This window comes from Caenorhabditis briggsae (genome assembly GCF_000004555.2).
Source record: "Caenorhabditis briggsae complete genome, chrX, whole genome shotgun sequence".
NCBI lineage: Eukaryota > Metazoa > Nematoda > Chromadorea > Rhabditida > Rhabditidae > Caenorhabditis > Caenorhabditis briggsae.
In genome coordinates this window covers 18,829,097-18,850,672 of record NC_013491.2, presented here as the reverse complement: position 1 = coordinate 18,850,672, position 21,576 = coordinate 18,829,097, and the positions used below count along the sequence as shown (strand labels likewise).

The window sequence follows — 21,576 nt, the reverse complement described above, 5'->3', positions numbered from 1 at the left end:
TTTCTATTTTTCTTTTTTTCATTTTAATTTTTTTTCTAATTTTTCTGATTTTCCTATTTTTTCTATTTTTTCTATTTTAATTTTTTTTTCTAATTTGTGATTTTTCTAATTTTTCTTTTTTTTCTATTTTCAATTTTTTTTCTAATTTTTCTAATTTTCCTATTTTTTTAAATTCTAAATTTCTTATTTTTCTAATTTTTCTCTTTTTTCTATTTTTTCTATTTTTTTCCTTTTTTTCATTTTTTCTGAATTTTCTATTTTTTTCTATTTTAATTTTTTTTCAAATTTTTCAAATTTTCCTATTTTTTCTATTTTAATTTTTTTTTCTAATTTGTAATTTTTCAAAATTTCCTATTTTTTCTATTTTTTCCTATTTTTCTTTTTTTTCAAAATTTTCTATTTTTTCTATTTTAATTTTTTTTCCTTATTTTTCTAATTTTCCTATTTTTTCTATTTTTTCTATTTTAATTTTTTTTTCTAATTTTTCAAATTTTCCTATTTTTTCTATTTTAATTTTTTTTCTAATTCGAAATTTTTCAAATTTTCCTATTTTTTCTATTTTTTCCTATTTTTCTTTTTTTTCAAAATTTCCTATTTTTTCTATTTTAATTTTTTTTTCCTTATTTTTCTAATTTTCCTATTTTTTCTATTTTTTCTGTTTCAATTTTTTTTCTAATTTTTCTAATTTTCCTATTTTTTCTATTTTTTCTATTTTAATTTTTTTTTCTAATTTGTAATCTTTCAAATTTTTCAATTTTTTCAATTTTAATTTTTTTTCCTAATTTTTCTAATTTTCCCATATTTTCTATTTTTTCTATTTTATTTTTTTTTCTAATTTGTAATTTTTCAAAATTTTCAAAATTTTCTATTTTAATTTTTTTTTCCTTATTTTTCTAATTTTCCTATTTTTTCTATTTTTTCTGTTTCAATTTTTTTTCTATTTTTTCTATTTTAATTTTTTTTTTCTAATTTGTAATTTTTCTAATTTTTCTTTTTTTCTATTTTCAATTTTTTTTCTAATTTTCCTGATTTTCCTATTTTTTCTATTTTTTCTATTTTAATTTTTTTTTCTAATTTGTAATTTTTCTAATTTTTCTTTTTTTTCTAATTTTCCTATTTTGATTTTTTTTTCCTAGTTTTTCTAATTTTCCTATTTTTTTTTAATTCTAAATTTCTTATTTCTCTTATTTTTCTTATTTTTCTCTTTTTCTATTTTTTCCTTTTTTTTCTTTTTTTTTCAAATTTTTTAAAATTTCCTATTTTTCCCCGATTCGTTGCCGATTCGTCTTAGTATACCGTCCTCCGTCCACCTCACCAGCCCAATCCGATGTACTTTTTCACAATCTATCTGTACTGCTCAGCAACAGCTATCGCTTCAATTTCCTTCTCGGTGATTACAATTACCCGCAGATAAACCGGTCTTCTGATAACCTTCTGCCTAATGATATGCCTGCTGGCCTGGAAAGCCTGATGTCACTATCCGATCTGACTCAAATAGTAGGACTTCTCCAAGCCAGAACCAAGTACATTGCAGGTAGCTGCAAAACATTCTTAGAACCTAGATATTTTCGTAACAAGCGCGCAACACATATCGAAAACCGTGAATCTTACACCCTTTCCTGCTCTCTGACCATTCCTCTGTGCTCTTCGAAACAATCCTACCTAGTATTTCTCCTCCTTCACCCATCCTCAACACTACCTCGTCAAAACGTCTAGACTATAAAAAATGTGACGTCAAGCGTCTTTTGGATCATCTCTGCTCTTACAACTGGCCCAGGCAGCTATCTTTCTTCTCCACGGTCTCTTCTGCTGAGAAAGGACTCGAACCAATCGCAGCATCGTTCATCAATACCTATTCGCCTCATTTTCATTTTCAGCTGCAACAGATTGTGTGGGACAGTGTCGAATGCCTTGCGAAAGTCAAAGAAAATAACATCTACGAATTGTTGCTTATTTGCTAAGGTTTTCTGTATTCTGGAAGTGGACTCAAGGACGGCTAGAACACAGGATCGCTTACTGACGAATCCGTACTGATTCGGAGAAATACTCGGACCGATAACACGTTTTAGCTCTTCAAGGACTAATCTTTCGAAGAGTCTGGAAAGTGCATGAGTGAGCGTTATGGGTCTGTAGTTATTAGCGTCATATTTGGATCCCTTCTTGAATATTGGACTAACAACCGAGTGCTTCCAGATATCAGGATATTTGGCGGAGGAGAAGGATTCTTGGAAGATGAAAATTTGGTGAGTGTATTATTTTCATTTTAGATCTGTTTTTTGCGTGAATCACACGACAGACTGACCAATAGATTGTAAAGGTATTGAGAAAAAGTCACATTTCCTTTCAAAGAACACAACACATTTTTGCCCCGGAACACCGAAGATTTTTATTGAAAAAAAAAGAATCGAAAATCAATTAAATTGGAGCAACCATTAAAATTTTCCCGGGCTGGCACAAAAATCGAGAAGAAACCGGAAGATGGATCTGAAAATTTCAATTTTCAAGAAAAAAAAAATAAGTAAAACCTGACCTGCTATTGTTTTTTTTTGCAATATCCTTATCAATCCAAATTTGACTTGTTCATCCCTGGTAGCAGCCAAATTTTTCATGCAGTCTTTCCAGTGCTGCTTTTCAATTTTGTCTAGTGATTTCCAGTTGAGGTCTGGAAATTTATTGAATTTGAAACACTAATCAGAGAAGTAAACACTTTAAAGCAAATCTTTCCTGTTCCTGTAAGAAATAAAAAAGGTCAACTGTTAGAATATATCTGATGATTTGAGAAACATTTTGGGAGTTAATCCTGATTCGATACTTCTCACAGGAACCGAGATAAATTACGTGAAAGTTGACAGTTTAATCTAGCTGGATTAGAATAATTTTTGGAAGCCCAAAAATGAAAAATCTCATTGAAAAATAGGCGAATTGATGAAATTTTCGTTGGCACCGTAGATACTAGCTATTTTCTGCCATGAATTTCTTAGATTTGCTTAGAAAAAACAAACAAAGTTTCTGAATTAAAAAAATAGAGATATTTTGAAACGAAGATTTGAAATCAATATTTTCAGTTGTACTGCTTATTGAGTTGTTGCTCATACATCAACAGCATTCTCATAGAGGCTTGGTCTGAAAAACAAATTCTCAGCTCCAAATGGCTCGATCCCTTCAATATCCTAAGATTCGTTTGTTCAGTCTGGAAATTTGAGAAACGCATCTAGCCCTGGGTAAGTTCTCTTGTTCTGGAATCAATTCATCAAATCGGTTTTTAGGACCATCGTCGACAAAATCATCGAAATAAAGTGGTTCAACACATGGTGCCTGAACCATTGGTTTGGGATGAAGTGATCCATCGGTTCTTCAGCAAGCTTGTCATTGATCGATTCGAAGTTTTGGATCCTTGATGGCAATTGTCACAAATCAGTTCTGGGACAAGGAGAGAGATGATCGAGCATTCAGAAGAGCAACCAAGAAAACTCTCAATAATCATTAATAATGTTTTTAATTCCAGAAAGACCATGAAGAAGCTTTTGTTATTTGTTTGTTGTTGCATAGTATCCTTTGTTTTGCTCAGTACAGCCAGATATGCTAATATACCGGAATTTGTTGTAGGCTCAACTAATAATTTATATTTAATAAATAATTGCATACTCGAAACTTTTCCGTTTTTAATAGCATCGCGGGAAAAGGTCTCGGAATGAAAATTGGCATTGAGCCAAGTTTGTGGTGGTCGTCAGCTGAGTAGTGACTCAACAACGCTCAAAAAGATTCAATTTGCGGAAACCTTTGCGAGAATTTTAAAACTCGCGCGCAGTCAAACTACGTGGCAAGAATTACCAAAAAATCGTTTTTATTGCAAAACACCAAATTTCAAAAACGATTTTCTCAACTTTCATTTAAAAGAAATATATGGAAAACGAAATTCCATTCCCCAAAATCCCAAAATCAAAATCCCCATACTGTCAAGCTTGAGCTAATTTTTTTGGGTTTCATGGAATATCACACTACATTTGCCATTGTTCATCTACCCCACCTGGATTCCTCAGAGGCATATTGCAGTGAGTGTAGATATTTTAGAAACGCAGAGAAGCGACGCAATGGACAGGAAAGTCCGCCCTATGTCTTTTTACCCACCTGGATGGACCCTGAAGACGTTCATAATTTGGAGAGTTTCTTTCTTATTGATTTTTCTAAATATTCTCTGTTCTATACTATTCTTCCTATTTTCTAGAATTCCTTCATCTAAAAGGATTTCGTAATACCCAATGTTGCCGAGATTTTTTTTGAAAAGGGTAAGTTCTTTTGAATTCTGTATGTTTCATAGTTTAGTTAATGTTGAATGGGCTTATATAATTCTACAAAGTTTGTTCGAATTCCTGAAAATTATAGTCGAATTTGCCAACTGAACTAGACTCATACAAAAAGATACACCACTTGAAATAGTCACGACTCTCAATTTAGTTTATAATGAAATATAGAATTTATAAATTGTTTTCAGTTCAGATTTCATGCTGAAAATTTTCGAAAAATTTTTTGTTTCTGTTTTTTCAAACACTTTTGATCGTTTTGAATCTTCCAGATACTGAAAAAAACATTTTTTGATTTTTGTGTTACTCGGTGTCTTCTCACTTAGGGGCGAATCTCAGTAAGTGTAGAGATTGTGGAAACGCAGAGAAACGAACAACGAATGACGCAATAGAACGCAGAGAGGACAGGCAAGTCGACTCTATGTATTCCACCCTCATACCATTCAGTCTACCCCTCCGACGTCTTGACTGAATAGACGTCTTTTTTGGGAGCTCTCCAAAAACCCTCAGTGAATGGGTTTTGGAGAGTTCCTTTCTTTGTTTTTCTGATTATTATTTACCCATTATACTATTCTTTCTTTATTTAAAAATCCTTTGTCTAAAAGGATTTCATAATATCGATTTTTTGGCGGAATTTTGTTTGAAAAAAGTGAGTTTTTTTAAAGAACGTTTCCCAGTTGAAAAAGTAATATTTGAATTAACTGATATAATTTGTACAAATTTCATTCAAATTCCTGGAAAATATAGTAAATTTCGGCTCTATCTGATTTTAGCGGTTCCGAGTGAAAATAACGGTCCGCGAGGAAAATAACGGTCCAGAGAGATAATAAAGGTTCGGAGCGGAGTTTGCGTTTCAGACCAAGAAAACCCCATGAATCCTGTTTTCATTTTGAATTTTCAGTTACCAATCGGGTTTTGATGTTGTTTTGTCAGTTTTTTACGCCAATGTGGATTTACTTTATTAAAATATCTAATATATAGCCCAAAATCGGTTGGAAAGGGTCAAAAATATGTCTAAAATGATCCAATCTTGAAAGAAAGCCCAAACGGAAAAATTATGCTTAAGTTAAGATTTACCCATTTTTTCAAGTTTTGAGCTTGTTTCCATTAAAATTTCGTGCTTTGAACATTTTTCATCATTTTTTAAAATGTCCGAAATTAGTCTGAAATAGTTCACAATAAATCTGAAATAGTTCAAAATTGGTCTCGAATAAACCAAACTTAGTCTAAAATAATCTTGAAAGTTAGGAGGCTCATATGTTACAGGTGTTACGGTAGTGTGGTCTAAAGCAAAATTTCTACACACCCGTCACCAATTTTTTTTTTGAAAATTCTACCCATTTCCCAAGGTGGAAAAGCAAAATATTTTCAAAATATTTTGTTTTTCATGCTTGCCTTGTTTTCTTGCATACCAAAAGTATAATTTCTCAGAAGATGGACGTTCTCGACCGTATGACCGCCGAGGAATATCATGCGAACTTCCCAAGGACTTGCAATAAGACCGTTCGGATTCAGGCCTCTCCGAATTCGGCCTTTCAAACCACTCCCTACGGTAAAAGTTTGATTTTTTTCTCAAGGTGTAAAATTATGATATTTCAGGGTTGAGACTCCTCGCCGAGGAAGGAAAAGGATAAGACCGAAGAAAAGGGAAAGGAAAAGAATTAGAAAAGGTGAGGAGTTTGAAATGCAGAAAAGTTGATGGGATTAGAACTGATTTTTTTTAACTTTGGAATCCTAGGATCGGGTTTTAGAGTATACTTTCGGTCTGAGAAAAAAAAACGGTTAGAGAGAAGTATCTCGAAGCGAACAAACAATATAAGACGGAGACGCAGACAAATTTTCTCTGTGCCTGAGCCCGTTTTCTCTCTATCAGACAGCAATAATAGTTAAGAGTGAATCATCATAAAATTTTTTTGTCACAATTAGTCATCAGTTTGAGGAACAACACATTGCACGTCTTGTTCCATCCATCGAAGCACAAGTCGGTTTGCAGTTGATTGTCGTCCAATATATTTTTCCCGTGAAATAATTTTTTAGTCCTTCTCCATGTCCCCCCCCCCCCTCCCTTTGGCATCATTTGAATTGGCATCATTGGAATTGGCATCATTCGATTTTCATCCATCTCAATATTCCCCCCCCCCCTTCCTAAAAACGGAATCTTCCTATTTTTGCCCACATCGATAGTTCTCTCCTTCCCAATCGCAAAATTGGAAGCAGTCGATTTTTCCAGTTTCTTGTGTTTTTTTCTGTTTTACTGAATAAATTCATAACGTCCCTCCACCTTTTCTCACCTTTCCTTTTGCCTTTTTCAAGAAGGAGCTGTAACCTCCACTATCTTTTTGGTCCTTCGAAAGATTTATGAAAGTATCTTCTACAGTGCCCCTTCCCCCACAATATCCGATTACATTTACGCATATCGATCTGCTTGTAACACCCCATGTTTTCACCGGTCTGGTCCGATAGGGAGGCCTGTAAGGTCAATCTGATTTGATGCTTCGCATTCGGGAGTGTCTGCTGACTTGTCCTCCTCTCACCTCCCCCCTCTGCCCTGCTTGGTGAGCAACTTTGACCTACTTTGGTGCATATCATCCGGAGGTGTCTGCTGTCTTGTAAAGAACAGGCGTTGGATACTCACATCAGTTACAAATGCTCATTCTCCCTGTTTGGTCCGAAAGAGGTCAATCCGCTCTAGTACATATCATCCGGAGGTGTCTGCTGACCTGTAGAGAACAGCTGCCGTTCGGTAGTATACATCGGTATATATCGGTAGTTACAAATTTTCATGGAGAGGCGAGAAGAAATAAATGCGAATATGACGTCATGGGAGGTCCGGATGACCATAGGTTGAGTCAGCTCGATGAAGGGACATTAACCGTTCTCTGTCTTCTTCCGAATCCTGTTTCTCATCTTGTTTTTGTTGAAATAGTATTTCGTAATCTAAAGTATTCAAATTTTCTTCGTTGCGTATGTTTTTTCGAAAAAAAAAACATAGTGGAACTGTATCTTGTCCTCCTGACTTGTAGGAAACTACTATTGCACTGCATTTCTTAGTTACGAATGCTCATGCTTCCTGTTTGCTCCGAAAGAGATCAATTAGCCCTGTAAGGTCATCCAGCTTAAGTGTATCTTATTCGTAGGCGTGTCTGCTAACTTGTAGAGAACAGCTGCCGTTTTGCCGTACACAGTTACAAATGTTCATAGAAAGGCGTGAAGAAACAAATGCGAATATGACATGGGAGGTCCGAACGACCGTAGTTTGAGTTAGCTCGATAGAGAGAAACCAAAATTCTGTTTTCAATACTCTGTTTTCTTCCAAAAAGTTTTTCCTCGTCCACAGTATTCAAATTTTCTTTGTTTCGTATGTTTTTCGGGAAAAAAACATAGAGTCACTGTAGGCACTTCAAAGGGACCCTCAAAAAGACTGCCGCCTAGTTCACAAGAGAAAAAAAAACATCGGATTGAGTGGAAAAGGGGGCAATTGACATTTTTTAAATTAAAAAAAAAACAAAAAGTGAGATAAAAGAGACACCGGTGGATTTCGCAATAATTTCCGGTATGTATTAGGGACCGAAGTTTCTGAGACTGATACTTTTCAGCGATAAGAATTGTATATTTTATCAGTACATTTTGCCAGTTCTTCTCATCCGGTTTCAATTCTGCTCCAGACGAAATTCTCCTTTTTCACTTTTCTATGTTTCGTTTTTTAAGCTTTTCATCTCGTCACTCCCACCAGAAACTTATAGTTATACTCCAAACGACACGAGAGAAAATTGATTGATTTATGAACCCACACATTTTAATTATCATACATAGACACCCCCATGTTGTCTACATTAAAAAAAGCGAATATAAATAGACGACGAAAAGACTGTTATATTTCGCATTCTGGATCTCTATGTGTATTCTCTGCTTAAATTTCCAAAAGAGAATTGAAAGATGAAAAAGAGAGGTGCGGTTTCAGTTTGCTTCCGTTCCTGATACTGACCAGGCATATCTACAACGCTTTTAAAAATTGTCCTCCATTTTCCATGTGGCTCTTTCAAATTGGTAGACTGGTTCTTTCCTTTGGACACCCTCCTCAAATCTAGGTTCATGTGTTCTCCTTGTTTTAATACCCCTCCCTCGGATGACGCTCCTTCCTTTTTTTTCTCGGTTATTGTCCTGCCTCCAGCCTCCTCGTTTCTTTTTGTCACGATCCAAGCCTCCTGCTCTATGACTTCTCCACTTCTTTATGTCTTCCTTCTTGTATGAAACCTCTCTCAAGTGATGTCTTTCTTTACTTTTATGTTTTGGTTAGCGGCGTGTTTATCTCTGATAGTATCGAATTTATCTCTTTTCTCTCGGCTCCTGTGAAATATATATATATATATATATATATATATAAGTTTTTGATAAGATGATACAAATTTTATCAGTTGACCACTTTTTGATATCTTTCACAGAAATGGAGATAATTGAGCTCAAAGTTTAGGTGTGCTTCGGTTCCCAGCGATGTTCACTGTCAATTGATCTGGGAAAATATTTTTTTTCCAACCATCCCCGCATGCATTCCTTCTCTATTCGCTTTTTCTTCCCATTTTTACGACCTCAATCGTGTTACTCGCCTCTCTCGCTAACCATTTTTCATTTTCTTATGACGTCTCTCAGCCACTGAATCTAGAAAAGCTTCTAGCTCTAGCCTTCTCTCCCATCCAGCTACCATCAATCAAAGCCATATTTTTTTGACGACATCTACAAATTTGTCAACTAGATTAGTGAAAAGTGGATTTTTTTGAAGATTGAAATCTACTTCATGAGTTTGAAAATTCCAATGTTTTTCAGAAATGTCAGGCCATGGCTTCCCACACCATCCGGCATATGAATACCGGGCTGCTCATCAGCACAGTGTCTTTCTGCATGCTCCAGTTCCTCTACCAGGAATGCCGCAACATTCACTAGCCAGCATGGAACGGATGGCGCATAATATCGGAGGACAAGGTGCACCACAGCAACTATATCCTGATGCGGTGCTTAACTCAACACAACACCCTGGCTTTGTACCAAATATTCCAACGCACCATCGATCCTCACACCCTTTCGGATATCCAGAAGCTCAGATGCTCCCAAATCCTCTTCATCTTCCTCATGGACCAGGAACCTCAGCTCAAGGACCATCACAGCAAGATGCTGTCGATCTTCATCAGCAGCTTTTGGAGAAAATTAAACAGTTGGAAGCACAGATTGAAAAGGAGAAGGAGAAAACGATGAAACTGAGCACAAAATGGCTGGATCAGCAACAACGTCAGATGAGGGACGAGGAATATTGGAATTATAGAATTCAACTGAAGCAGTCAGAAGTCCAAGGCTGGTAGCGTAAGTATACCTAACTATTTTATGCTATATGCTATTGGATTTTTATTCTAGGCGTAGCTGCTAGGTATGCAAAGGTCGATCAAGCAACTGATTGCAATGGACTACCATTAGACACTTTGTGATGAATGGCAGTTTGAGGAACCATAAAAATTCGAACTCTCTTCAGATTTTCATTGTTGTTACTGTTACTACATATAAATGTGATAATATTAAGCGATATCTCAGAAATACAGAAATCTCAGAATTGCATACATGTAATCCGGCCCTTTCCCGGACCTTCGCGGTCCCTGCCATAGTTTCTTGTAGAGTTAATTTTTTGAACCGACTGAATCAGATATGACAGAAGTTGATGAGTACTACAAAATGATACTATTTTGATCACCGTATCTTGTCTATAAACAAAGTTACAGGCATTAAAGTGGTTTTGTCCGGACGTGTCGAGCTGGGCCGGGCCGGGACAGCTTTTTTCGCTCTTTTTCGTTCGTAACATAGTTCACTGACAAGATACAGTATTTAAAATAGAGTCATCTTGTAGTACTCGTCGAGTTCTATCATATCTGATTTAGTTGCTACGAAATTATTGATTCTGAAAGAAACTATGGCGGGTCTCGCGAAGGTCCGGGAAAGGCCCGGATTACAAGTATGCAGAATTGTGAACAATCAACAAACTGTGTGAAAAGGGGGAAGGGACTCATAAAATCAAAAATTATTTCATGCGACATGTGAAAAGGGGGCCCAAGTGGAAAAATTATGCCAAAGTTGAGACTTACCGATTTTCAAGTTTTGAGACTGGTTAACAAACTTAGAACTTAAAAAAATTTTTGAAATTTTCAGTCTATGTAATTTTTGAAACTTTTTTTTTCTCTCTCTCTCTCTCTTGAAAAAGAATGTAAAAAATCCGAAATCCAACAATGTTAAAGGTCTCAATTTAGTTGACTTTACAAATGAGGAATTTGGAATCGAGAAGAAAACGACACTGTTCCACACAAACGTCAGATATTTATTTCAATTTGGAGGGCAAATAGACAATTTTTAGCTCAAAGAATTCTTCGACAACTGCAGAAAGGACAATAGGATTGTTGACAATTTTCCCCTTCGGATGAAGAAACTGAAGCGGATGTTATGGATACCTTTGTAAAGAACCCGTTTTTTAATTATTATAAGAAAATTGAAGAGCCCTTGATGAAGTTGATCTTGTGTGTCCACCGTTTTGAGCTTGCAGACCTCTGTTTAGACTTTCAGCTAGACTGGAAAAAAAAGTGAAGATGCCAACCGTTCGCATATGATGTTTCTTGTTCAGACCTTTTCAGTACTCGGTCATTGGTTTTTTAAAATTCTATCACTGAAAGGGCTGTGCATCCGGGTTCTTCTTGAGACGGTGGTTCAAAATAGACAAGGTTTCAATATTAACAGAGATTTATTCGCACTCTGGACCAGGAGCTGATCCAAAGAGGAAAATGATAAAAAAATGGCAAATATAAGACAAACGATCATTTATATACTTTATTCTTTCTTCTGCTTTCTCTCCTTCCTCCTTAATCCTCCTGCTATTTCCTTGCACTGATTCATGGGGCGCTGATTGCACGTTTCCATTATCATTGAGTCATCCATTCTTTCTTCTGCTGTGACAGGCCATCTTGTTGCTCTCTTGTTACTTGATGGTCGGGATTTCTGACACGGGATTCACGACAATCACCTACACCGAAAAAAGAGCAGTGGCCCTTTATCAAGAAAAAAAACTGGCGGAGGCCTTTTTCTGGTTTGTCGTGCACAATTTAATCCGAGAGTTACAAAGAAATTAATGGATCTTAAAATATATGTAATTTTTCGGCTTTTTTTGAGGTGCTTAGTGTTATTTTGTACCTTGGATCTGATTCTGATTGTATTATTTTTCAGATAATGTGAATATTTCTCACCACAACAGATTTTCAGTGATCTTTTTCAAAAGAACAAAAATCTCTGTGTTCCCATCGTCCATTCCTTCCAGGCCTGTGCGGCAACAAAATTTTTTCGGCAACGTTCGGCAACTCGGCAATTTGCCGAATACTTTTCGGCAACGTTCGGCAACTCGGCAATTGCCGAAAAAAATTTCGGCAATTTCGGCAACAAAAGTTTTGCGTCTTTTTTTAGTAAAATCGATACGTAACTCACCTGAAAATGCTTCTATCAGTCTCAGAACTACAGAAAATGTGTTTTATATTAGGTTGGCGGGAAAGTCTTTGTCACTCTGTTTGTTTAATCACTGTTCTCGTATATGGAGGCTGTGTATGATATCGACTCTAGTGAATAACAAGGTGATAAGAACCTTCCATATAAACAAGTCCCCATTTCCTTCCCTGCTCCTCATCTGTAATTGAAACGATATGTTTGTTCCCACTGCTATTCACATCAGACATGTTTTGATTTACCTCTTCCTATCTCACACCACGATGAAGGATTCGGAAACTTTCTTGAAGAATGTGTACAACACACATGCCCCTCACTACAATACTATTCGCAATTGGTTCCATCGTTTCGAAAAAGATGACTTCTCGCTCGATGAAAAGGATCGCTCTGGGAGACCCCGTGAGTTGGATTTGGACAAGCTGAAGCACGCATTGCAATCGGATCCATTTCAATCTAGCCGTGAACTAGCTGTCACATTCGGAGTTCACCATAGCACAGTCCTTGAAGGTTTGAAGTCTCTTGGAATGAGAAAACTTTTTGGTCGATTCATACCTCATCACCTGACTCAAGCCAACCTTGACCGCCGAGTCGACGATTCGATTACTCTTCTCACTCTCCACGCGGGCGATCGATGGCTGGACCGGCTAATAACCGGAGATGAGAAGTGGGTCTTCTACGATAATCACCACAGGAAATCCCAGTGGGTTGGAGAAGGAGAGAGCCCACAGGATGTCCCCAAACCCGACCTTCATCCGAAAAAAGTTATGCTCTCTGTGTGGTGGGGAGTGGACGGCCCCATCTACTGGGAACTTCTGCCCGAGGGCAAAACAATAACTGGAGACCTCTACACTACTCAACTACGAAACCTCAAGAAAGCAGTCGACCGTTCGGCCCTGAAAGACAAGAAAGTGTACTATCAACATGATAACGCTCGCCCACATGTTTCGAAACAAGTGAAGCAGGAGCTGATGGGATATGGATGGAATGTTCTCCCTCACCCCCCGTATTCTCCTGATCTTGCTCCTTCCGACTATTGGTTATTTGGCGATATGACACGTGCCTTCGAAGGAAGAAGCTTCAATTCCCGTGGAGCGGTCGAAGCGGCACTCAAACAATACTTTGCCTCACGCCCGGCTGGATTCTACCGCAATGGAATCCATAAATTGAGGGAACGTTGGAGACATGTTGTTGATAATGATGGACAATATAATTAATTATTCGGTTATTTTTTCTTTGAGAAATAAACTATTGAAAAAGTGACAAAGACTTTCCCGCCAACCTAATAAGTTCCTTAAAAAAGTAATTTTCAAAAATTGGCAACTCAAGACCACATTTTTTATGCAAACTATTGCTCTTTAGCAATAGAGGGTATTCCAATGATTGAAAATATTTGTTCCGATTGTGTGTTTTGAAGATAGTGCGCTCAACTTGTTAGGCAACTCACGACACACGTTTCCTAGAGATTTGAGACAGATTGGATAATTTTTTTTGATGAGTTGTGACTCATGATATCTTTTTTTCTCCTATGCTCACAAATTTGAAGCCCATTTTTAGATCCGATGCGAGTATTTTTGATGATTATTGGGGCACATTTCCTTTAAAATTCATTCTGAGGGATGATGGTGTTCAAAATTTGATTTTTCGAACTTCGAAATATTTTTTTTGACTAAAAAAAATGTGAAAATCTCTAAATTCAGAAAAATTTCAGTTGCCGATATTGCCGAAATTTTTTTGCCGAAATCGGCAACAAAAATTCGGCAATTTCGGCAATTTGTTGCCGCACAGGCCTAATTCCTTCATCACAGGGTCACTTTCCAGCAGTAGAACGCTTTCATTTGCCTCTGCAAATCCATTTTGGTATGATTCCAATCCGGAAAAAGATTCCAATCCTGAAAAATTGTTCCATAATCTACCTGATTTTCAAACCGAAATTCATGCATTGAGCATTGTTTAATTTTTACTGTGAATAAAAAAACTATTCATTTTTTCAAGTTGCCCTTCTTGTCTTCCCAATCCTTTGTCTAAATGAATTTTTCCCATAAGAAAAATTGCCTGTCTTCAGTCTAATTCGTCCAGATTATGCTCATAAAACAATAGGTGTATTTAGACTTGTAAATTAATAGATGTAAAGAGGGTATCTAATGTGTTAATCTGAATGTCACTGCACAATGGGATTGTAAATCAACCCCACCTGGATTCCTCAGAGGCATATTACAGTGAATGTAGGTATTGTAGATACGCAGAGAAATGACGCAACGGACAGGAAACTCCGCCCTATGTCTTTCTACCCACCTGGATAGACCCTAAAAACTCCGCCCCCCCCCGGGGGTATATATACCATCAGGTACCAACCAGTAGTATTCATTCTCTCTTCAAGACGACTTTCTGAATAGACGTCTCTTCTGGGACCTCTCCAAAAACTCTAAGTGAATGGGTTTTGGAGAGTTCCTTCCCTATTGATTTTTCTAAGAATTCTCTTCCTTTATATTATTTTCCCTATATTCTTGAAATCCTTCCTCTAAAAAAGGATTCCTTTTAATGTTGCCGAAATTTTGTTTGAAAAAGGTGAGTCTTCTTGAATTCTGTACTGTTTCACAGTTGAAACAGTAAATTTTGAATTGGCGTATATAACTGTACAAATGTGGTTCAAATTCCTAAAAATAATAGTCGATTTTGCCTACTAAACTAAAGTTACCGCTTAAAACACTCTCAATCTAGTTTTTGATAACATAAAGACTTTACGAATTGTCTTCAGTTCCGTAAACTCACAAAGGAACTAAAATCGAAGTTGGAACAATCTTTGCTCTAAACCGTAGGCCAGACAAAGCAACTATTGCTTTTCTGCATTATTCTCCACTCCACGAAGAAGATGCAAAACCGATTTTACTGGATATCTTCGCGAAGAACTCCATGTTCCATGATTAAAAGAATATTGAACCGAAAAATAAAATCCACTGGACGTACCATATTTTAATTTTTAATAAATTTTTTGATTAAAAACTGAAGCCGGTTTTGTTTCTGTTTATTATTTTCAGGTTTCCAGACTAACACTATCCCAGTTTTCAATGGCTATCGAAATAAGAAAACTTGAAAAAACTATTGAAAGTGTACTGGAGTTGCATTTGAAAACGGAACGATAGTCATGTGAACTGTGATTCTAAAAAGTCTCCCTTTCTCCCTTTTTAAGATCAAATATCGGTATTCAGTAATTTTGAATTTGCAATTTCTAACTCTCTTTCCTTGGAAAAATAAAAAAAAAACGAAAAACATCCGAAATTCCCAAATTCATTTTTTCTTGTTTTTCATATTTGGAAAACTTATGAGATGCGATTTATCTTTACCCCTCTGCCTCTTCTCCTCTTCTTTTGTTCATCACTCATTCGACGGGCCACAACAATTTCTCGGTGAACGCGGCAGATATACACGCACACGAACACACAGCCGCAATACAACGTCTCTTCCCCCTCTTTTCTCTTATCCGCGTTGCGTGCGCGACGCGGCCTCTCGCACATTAGTCTCTTTTCTCTGTTCTCCGATAGTGTTGGCCGTCGCAAAAAGTGTTTTTACGAGTTTTCGCATTAGAGCGCGCTTGATTTTTTTTTCCGCGACTTAAGAATTTTTGAATTTGAAGTTTTAAAACTAAATTCTTCCTCAATTTGAAATCAAAAGGAGGTTTTTAAAGAGTTTCATGAGACAAACTGTTAGTTTTTCCATTTTTTTCCCAAATAACACAGATTCTTTTTTTTTTAAATAGATTTTTTATAAATAGCACGATAAACATATACAATTTTACAGCGCATTTTCCAAAGATCAGCAAAACCACACGAAAAGACAAGGAGAAGGAGACTGGAGGAGATGCCAGCGACCCCACAAACCCCGCCGATCCATTGCCATTCCTCACCACTGCCACCATCACGACCAAGCACGGGAAATCTCTGAAGCAGCCAGCTCAATCAAATCATCTTATAGGAAAACGGAAGAGGACAGAAACAAGGACCAACTCGCAGCTGCGGTTGAAAATGAGTTTGTAAGTATTCTGATTTTTTTTTTCAATAATCATGAATTAAAAATTTCAGGTCTATGTTTATCAACTTCCGGCGAATAGGAGCTGCATAGAGCTGCTGAACACTATAACCTTCAGTTTTATGGTGAGTTTTTATTTTTCAAAAATTTCCCCCATTTTTAAAAAAATATAATTGATCTTTCTTTGATAAAAAACGTCAAACGCAAAACTTATGGCAATAAACACAGTTTCGGTCTTAAAGGTGGGGAGACATGAAAAAAATGATGTTCTCGAAATTCCGTTCAAAGATGCCCCTCGAGGAGTTGAACTTGTGAAGGCGAGGATTGAGGGTGCGGCGCCGCTACCGACTGAGCCACGCGGGCAAAGAGAAAGCGGACGCCCGATTGCATACATAAAGGCGAGGACGACAGCTGTACGCAGAGTGACATTAAGCGTTGTACACCGTGACGGTAGAATGCATACTCTAGCTACAAAAAATCTACGAAAAATCTCCTGTCCCCTCACCTTTAAAGGAAAAAAAATAGTGACACAGTAAAGCCTGTGGTAGAGCTCACTAACTTCTGCCTCTGAGTCAATTCATCTTGGTTTCTGTGGAAGATATAAAAAAGTTATCAACTGAAAAATTGTTTATTATGATATCAGCACTATTTTATCAGATGACACATTTTTGATATCTTTGGTAGGAGTAGAGATAATCGAGCTCAAAGTTGACAGTGTCAAGGCCTTTCTATTACAGGTTTTACGGTAGTTGTAGCTCGCTGAGAACATATCCAAACAAGAAACTTTCGGAAGAAAGTTACGTGTTCATACTTTGAAAAATGGGCCACCTCTGTCGAAGTGGAATTTTTCAATAACGGAAATATAAAATTTTTTCAAAATGAAAAATTATCGTAGTTTCTAATTCCAATTTTAATTTATTTTTCTTCAGGTGGATCCGACAATGGAGAAGGATCACGACGAACTCTACAGAGTGGCATGGGTCTCATCTATGTCGTCTATATCGTCATAAAATGGAGCGGGTAAGGATTTTAAGTTCTAGACAAATTAAAAAAAAAAGGTTGATTTGCAGGTTATTGAAGGAAATAGAGGAGAAATCAACAACATCCGAACGAGCCCTACGAACCCTGGGATGTTTGCCACTGCATCACTGTGCCTGTGTGGCACATCAGGGCAAAATATTGCTTGGTTATTTTCAATAACCCTGCGGCTCATGTGTCCAAAATCCTAACAGTTGTAAGTTTTATTTTCCCATAAAATTGAAATTATAAATCTTCCTTTTCAGGAATGGAGTCCCGATGGACGCCCCCTATTTAGCGGTGGTTTCGATCACAAGATTGTCTGCTGGAATCTTGCTGAAGAAAATGTTAAAAGCCACTTGAAAAAATGCTATAAAAGGACCAAGGCAGGGAGATCGATTGAAAATATAAAGTGAGTTATTTTGGCTTCTCCATTGAATTTCAAATAAAAAATGCATTTTTAGAGATGAGTTGAACATGGATCCAAGGCTGAGATTGGCTGAAAAAATCTTGTAAGTTCACAAATGTGTTTTTGAGACCCAAACAAAACCGGAAATGGGTGGCCACGGTCGGTAAAGGTGTGGTGGTTTTCTGCAACCTAAAATCCATTAATGAGTGAGTTAATCAAAATTATGGAAACACAGGGATCAACTAAATACTTTCAGTGAAAATGTATCAAGGATTGGGGCCAGCCAACACCGTCAGCTCGTCTTCTCTGATAAAGGAAGGATTCTGTCCCTAGAAGAAAGCGATGTGACTGATTCTAATGATCTCTTCATCAGCAAATTGTCAATCAGACGTGTCCAATAAGTGTTCTCAATTACGAATTGGACTACAATCGCCCATCCACCAGTGGACCAACAACTTGCGGCCCATCGAGAGAAGTTTCCCGTTGCTATCTCCATGTTCTGCGATCTATTGGTGAAGGAAATTCCCAAAATCCAGTGGACATTGATGACATGCCAATGAACACTGTTCCGGCTTGTTAGCTCAGAAGGGCCTCACGACGCCGTCAACATTCTTCAGAATACTCTACTGAAGATTCGAAGGTTGCAGTCAAAACCAGAAAAGAATTATCTCTTTCGATGCCTCCGGCATCCACCAATCCTGCCGATGAGAACATCACGATGGACCAACCACCGGTGGTATCTTTGCCAGATGCATTTTCCGCTCCCCAGGCCTGGACGCCGATGTCTCCACGCCGACAGGGTGAGAAGCTTATCGCTAATACTAAACCGATTTCGGATAATAAACCTGCTAAGTCTCTCATCACTAGATAATTTTTCGTTAATTTACTATTTCCCTCATTTTCAGAAAGCACATGGCCAAGACAAGTCATCGAACAGAGAATATTCGCTCCACTCCAACGAAGAACAGCCACATCAGAACAGATCAGGAACAGAAAAATGTCAAAAAGATGAAGTTGATGTCGGAAAAAGAAGATCCGAACCGCCAACAACTGTGCGAGCAATGGATAACGTTGCGAATTCCCCCGAAGAGGCCATGGATGACAATATGACGAACGGAACGTCCTCTAACCATGTTAGCATGACACGAGGCCGAAGCAGAGGGCGCCCAATCAAGATAAAGTTCGGGTGGCAAAGATCAGCTGTGAACAATGCACGCCAGCCTACCAGTGGACAACCCGGTAGTCAGCAGCCCCGTCGAGGTGTAGGCCGACCACGCTGGAACGGAATACGACAGCAATCTCCAAGATTGCCACCAACAGTACAGACAACAACGAATCTGTCGGAATCATCTCCCACAGCGATCAGAGGATCCAAGAGGTCCTGGGAGACCACGAAGACAGAACACGGTCAATCCTCAGAAGGTGCAGAAACAGCGCAAGACGCAGTTGGGAGTTCAATTCAACCTTAATTGTCAACAGCTTCAAACGAACGTCAACCAGAAGTGAGATTATCACGTAGTCAGTTTTTTATTGTTATTTTTGTTAAGCTTGTTTTGTCTTCTCTGCCCCTATCCCCCTACAGTCCGGGTCATAGAGATAGTCCCCGCCCCCAATGAGTGTTCTGAAAAACCAAAAAATGAAAAATTCTGTACACGTTGATTCAGAATGTGGAAAAAACCTATGCCCAAAAATTGTCACACCAGTTGAGCTATTTTTGAGTTTCAAAACGTTTTTTTTTTTGGCCGGTTTTCGATCAAATGCGGTATCAAATAATCCTGGATCAAAATTATGGAACAATGGTGCTCATGCTATATCAACCAAGTTCAGTTTCAGTCTCAGTTTGGAGCATTTCCAGAAATTTTTTTTGTTTTTTTTTCCATTCCCATTCATTTTGAGTTTTGAGTTATTTTTGACTAATTTTTAGTGGAAATTCGATGAGTTCCTAGGAAATCAAAGAGCAAGAAAAATCGAAGCTAGTATAAAAGTTCAAAAACGTAAGATTTATCACTTTTTTCAACGTGATCAAACGCAGTCGCAATGTTATTTGTTGTTATTTGGAACTCAATGCACTACGGAACAAAACAATTTTCCGGACAACCACGGTAAATGAAACCTAGAGATGATAGAAATGCGGTCTGAGCAGTTGGGAATACCATGAAGAGGACAAGCGAAACACTATGAAGTTTCTCGAAAAGGGGTGTCCACGCGAAGCCTACTGTCGTTAAAATACGTCCTGTAATCTTGGTCTCAGGCGTCTCACAGACCGTCCATCATGGGTGGTGATTTCTATCATTGGACGGCTTTTGTAATTTTGCTGCCGCCTAGCTGGGCTGGATATGATCAGAGAATCCAGCCGAAATCGTCAGTATTTTCAATTTGTGTCTTCCGACTGTTCCAAGAACCTGTAATGAGGAAAGCATCCTACGGCCTGGGCAATTCGAATATGATTTTTTTCGAAGAACACTTCCATCGTCATAATGTGACTAGTTTTGCAAGTAACTTCAAGGTTTGGAAGGTTTGGAAGTGATTTTTTCGAAAACTGTTCTTTGTTCCTTTCAGGGTCACAAATGATTTCGGATGAAGCTTTCCAGATGCCGAAATCAATGGAAGGACTGTGTAGGAATGTGTCGTGGACGATTTATTTACTTCCAACCACGCAATGGGCGTTATTTGATCATTTGAAAGTGAGTGTTCAAGCCTTATTCATTTCGATTTGGAATTCGGACTGGTCCGCATTGTAAACATTGAATGGATGGTGGGAAAACGGTTGGCAGCCGTCACAGATTCCTTGGAATCCTTCGCAATCTGATCACGCGTTTTGTGACAAACCGATAGAACGAATCTGGTGATCTTTCTAGAATTGATTCCGAATCGTGCTTTCGAGCTATTCAACCATCTTTCCGATCCACTGAAATTTTCGCCCACATTTTTTCTTTCAAAATCACAATCAAATTGATAAATTGCTCTTTTCCTTTCACAACAACAATCACCAATCTTTGGGCATACCCGACACTGCAAGAAGGTCGCGCAGTGATTTGCCTTTCAGCTCCACCGCTGTTGCTTCCAAGCCCACCTGATTCAGAAACGAATGGGATTGACAAGATTTGGAGGTTCTACTCTTGGTACTGTCGTATGATCTATATGTTTTACTGTCTTAGCGAGGTGCCCATTGGCTGGATACATTTTCGTGACAGTCTTTTTGAGTGGCCCTGGTGTTGATTTTTTCTTGTTTGGGATGACCCGAATCCGTACAAAAAGATTTTTGTTGCTAGGTTTACGGTACCATGTACTTGAGAAAACATTGTTTTTGAACGAAAATGGATAGTTAAGGAAAAGTAACCATTATCTTTTAGGTTTTCTCGAGTCAGACGGATATGTGCCGCCTACATGTTAAGACAGATACAAATATTGTAGAGTGTATCTTGAGATTCGGCAAACACGATGTAATCGTCAATCTATCTCCGTAAATGAATGGTTGGGTGGACTTTACTCGGGGTTTCAATGCTATCCATGTATAAGACGGCAAGAACTGGTGCGAGACGACTTCTCATAGCGAGGCCTCTTTTTTGCTCATAGAGCCTCCCATCAAACTGGAAATCGTTGAAGTTCGAGTTCGAGCAGCTTTTTAGAAAGCCTCCGTGCCATCCTATTTCGGAAGCATGCTTTTGTAACTCGTCCACCACCGCCTTGAATGCTGCGTTCTTGTCAATATTGGTATTGTTAAGGCGGCAGCAAAATTACAAAAGCCGTCCAATGATAGAAATCACCACCCATGATGGACGGTCTGTGAGACGCCTGAGACCAAGATTACAGGACGTATTTTAACGACAGTAGGCTTCGCGTGGACACCCCTTTTCGAGAAACTTCATAGTGTTTCGCTTGTCCTCTTCATGGTATTCCCAACTGCTCAGACCGCATTTCTATCATCTCTAGGTTTCATTTACCGTGGTTGTCCGGAAAATTGTTTTGTTCCGTAGTGCATTGAGTTCCAAATAACAACAAATAACATTGCGACTGCGTTTGATCACGTTGAAAAAAGTGATAAATCTTACGTTTTTGAACTTTTATACTAGCTTCGATTTTTCTTGCTCTTTGATTTCCTAGGAACTCATCGAATTTCCACTAAAAATTAGTCAAAAATAACTCAAAACTCAAAATGAATGGGAATGGAAAAAAAAACAAAAAAAATTTCTGGAAATGCTCCAAACTGAGACTGAAACTGAACTTGGTTGATATAGCAATGAGCACCATTGTTCCATAATTTTGATCCAGGATTATTTGATACCGCATTTGATCGAAAACCGGCCA

General features: G+C 37.8%; 4 protein-coding genes across 4 annotated transcripts; 3 read left to right on the top strand and 1 right to left on the bottom strand.

Moving 5' to 3' along the window:
- Positions 1-2,415: 2,415 nt before the first annotated feature.
- On the bottom strand, positions 2,416-4,046 carry CBG28054 (the record flags this gene model as incomplete). The annotated part of the gene is made up of 3 exons (XM_045240538.1): positions 2,416-2,484; positions 2,526-2,662; positions 4,028-4,046. The coding sequence occupies 3 exons, from the start codon at positions 4,044-4,046 to the stop codon at positions 2,416-2,418; spliced, it is 225 nt and encodes a 74-aa protein (XP_045098641.1).
- A 1,689-nt stretch (positions 4,047-5,735) lies between these two features.
- Positions 5,736-5,935, top strand: CBG07520 (the record flags this gene model as incomplete). The annotated part of the gene is made up of 2 exons (XM_002645758.1): positions 5,736-5,853; positions 5,901-5,935. 2 exons carry the CDS (start codon positions 5,736-5,738, stop codon positions 5,933-5,935), a joined length of 153 nt encoding a protein of 50 aa, XP_002645804.1.
- Positions 5,936-9,124: 3,189 nt separating this feature from the next.
- On the top strand, positions 9,125-9,652 carry CBG07521 (the record flags this gene model as incomplete). The annotated part of the gene is made up of 1 exon (XM_002645759.1): positions 9,125-9,652. One exon carries the CDS (start codon positions 9,125-9,127, stop codon positions 9,650-9,652), a length of 528 nt encoding a protein of 175 aa, XP_002645805.1.
- Positions 9,653-13,974: 4,322 nt separating this feature from the next.
- On the top strand, positions 13,975-18,737 carry CBG07523 (the record flags this gene model as incomplete). The annotated part of the gene is made up of 12 exons (XM_045240537.1): positions 13,975-14,041; positions 15,629-15,846; positions 15,896-15,967; positions 16,085-16,292; positions 16,772-16,862; positions 16,932-17,076; positions 17,126-17,271; positions 17,324-17,371; positions 17,525-17,612; positions 17,657-17,729; positions 17,886-18,004; positions 18,174-18,737. The coding sequence occupies 12 exons, from the start codon at positions 13,975-13,977 to the stop codon at positions 18,735-18,737; spliced, it is 1,839 nt and encodes a 612-aa protein (XP_045093512.1).
- Between the last annotated feature and the right edge of the window lie 2,839 nt (positions 18,738-21,576).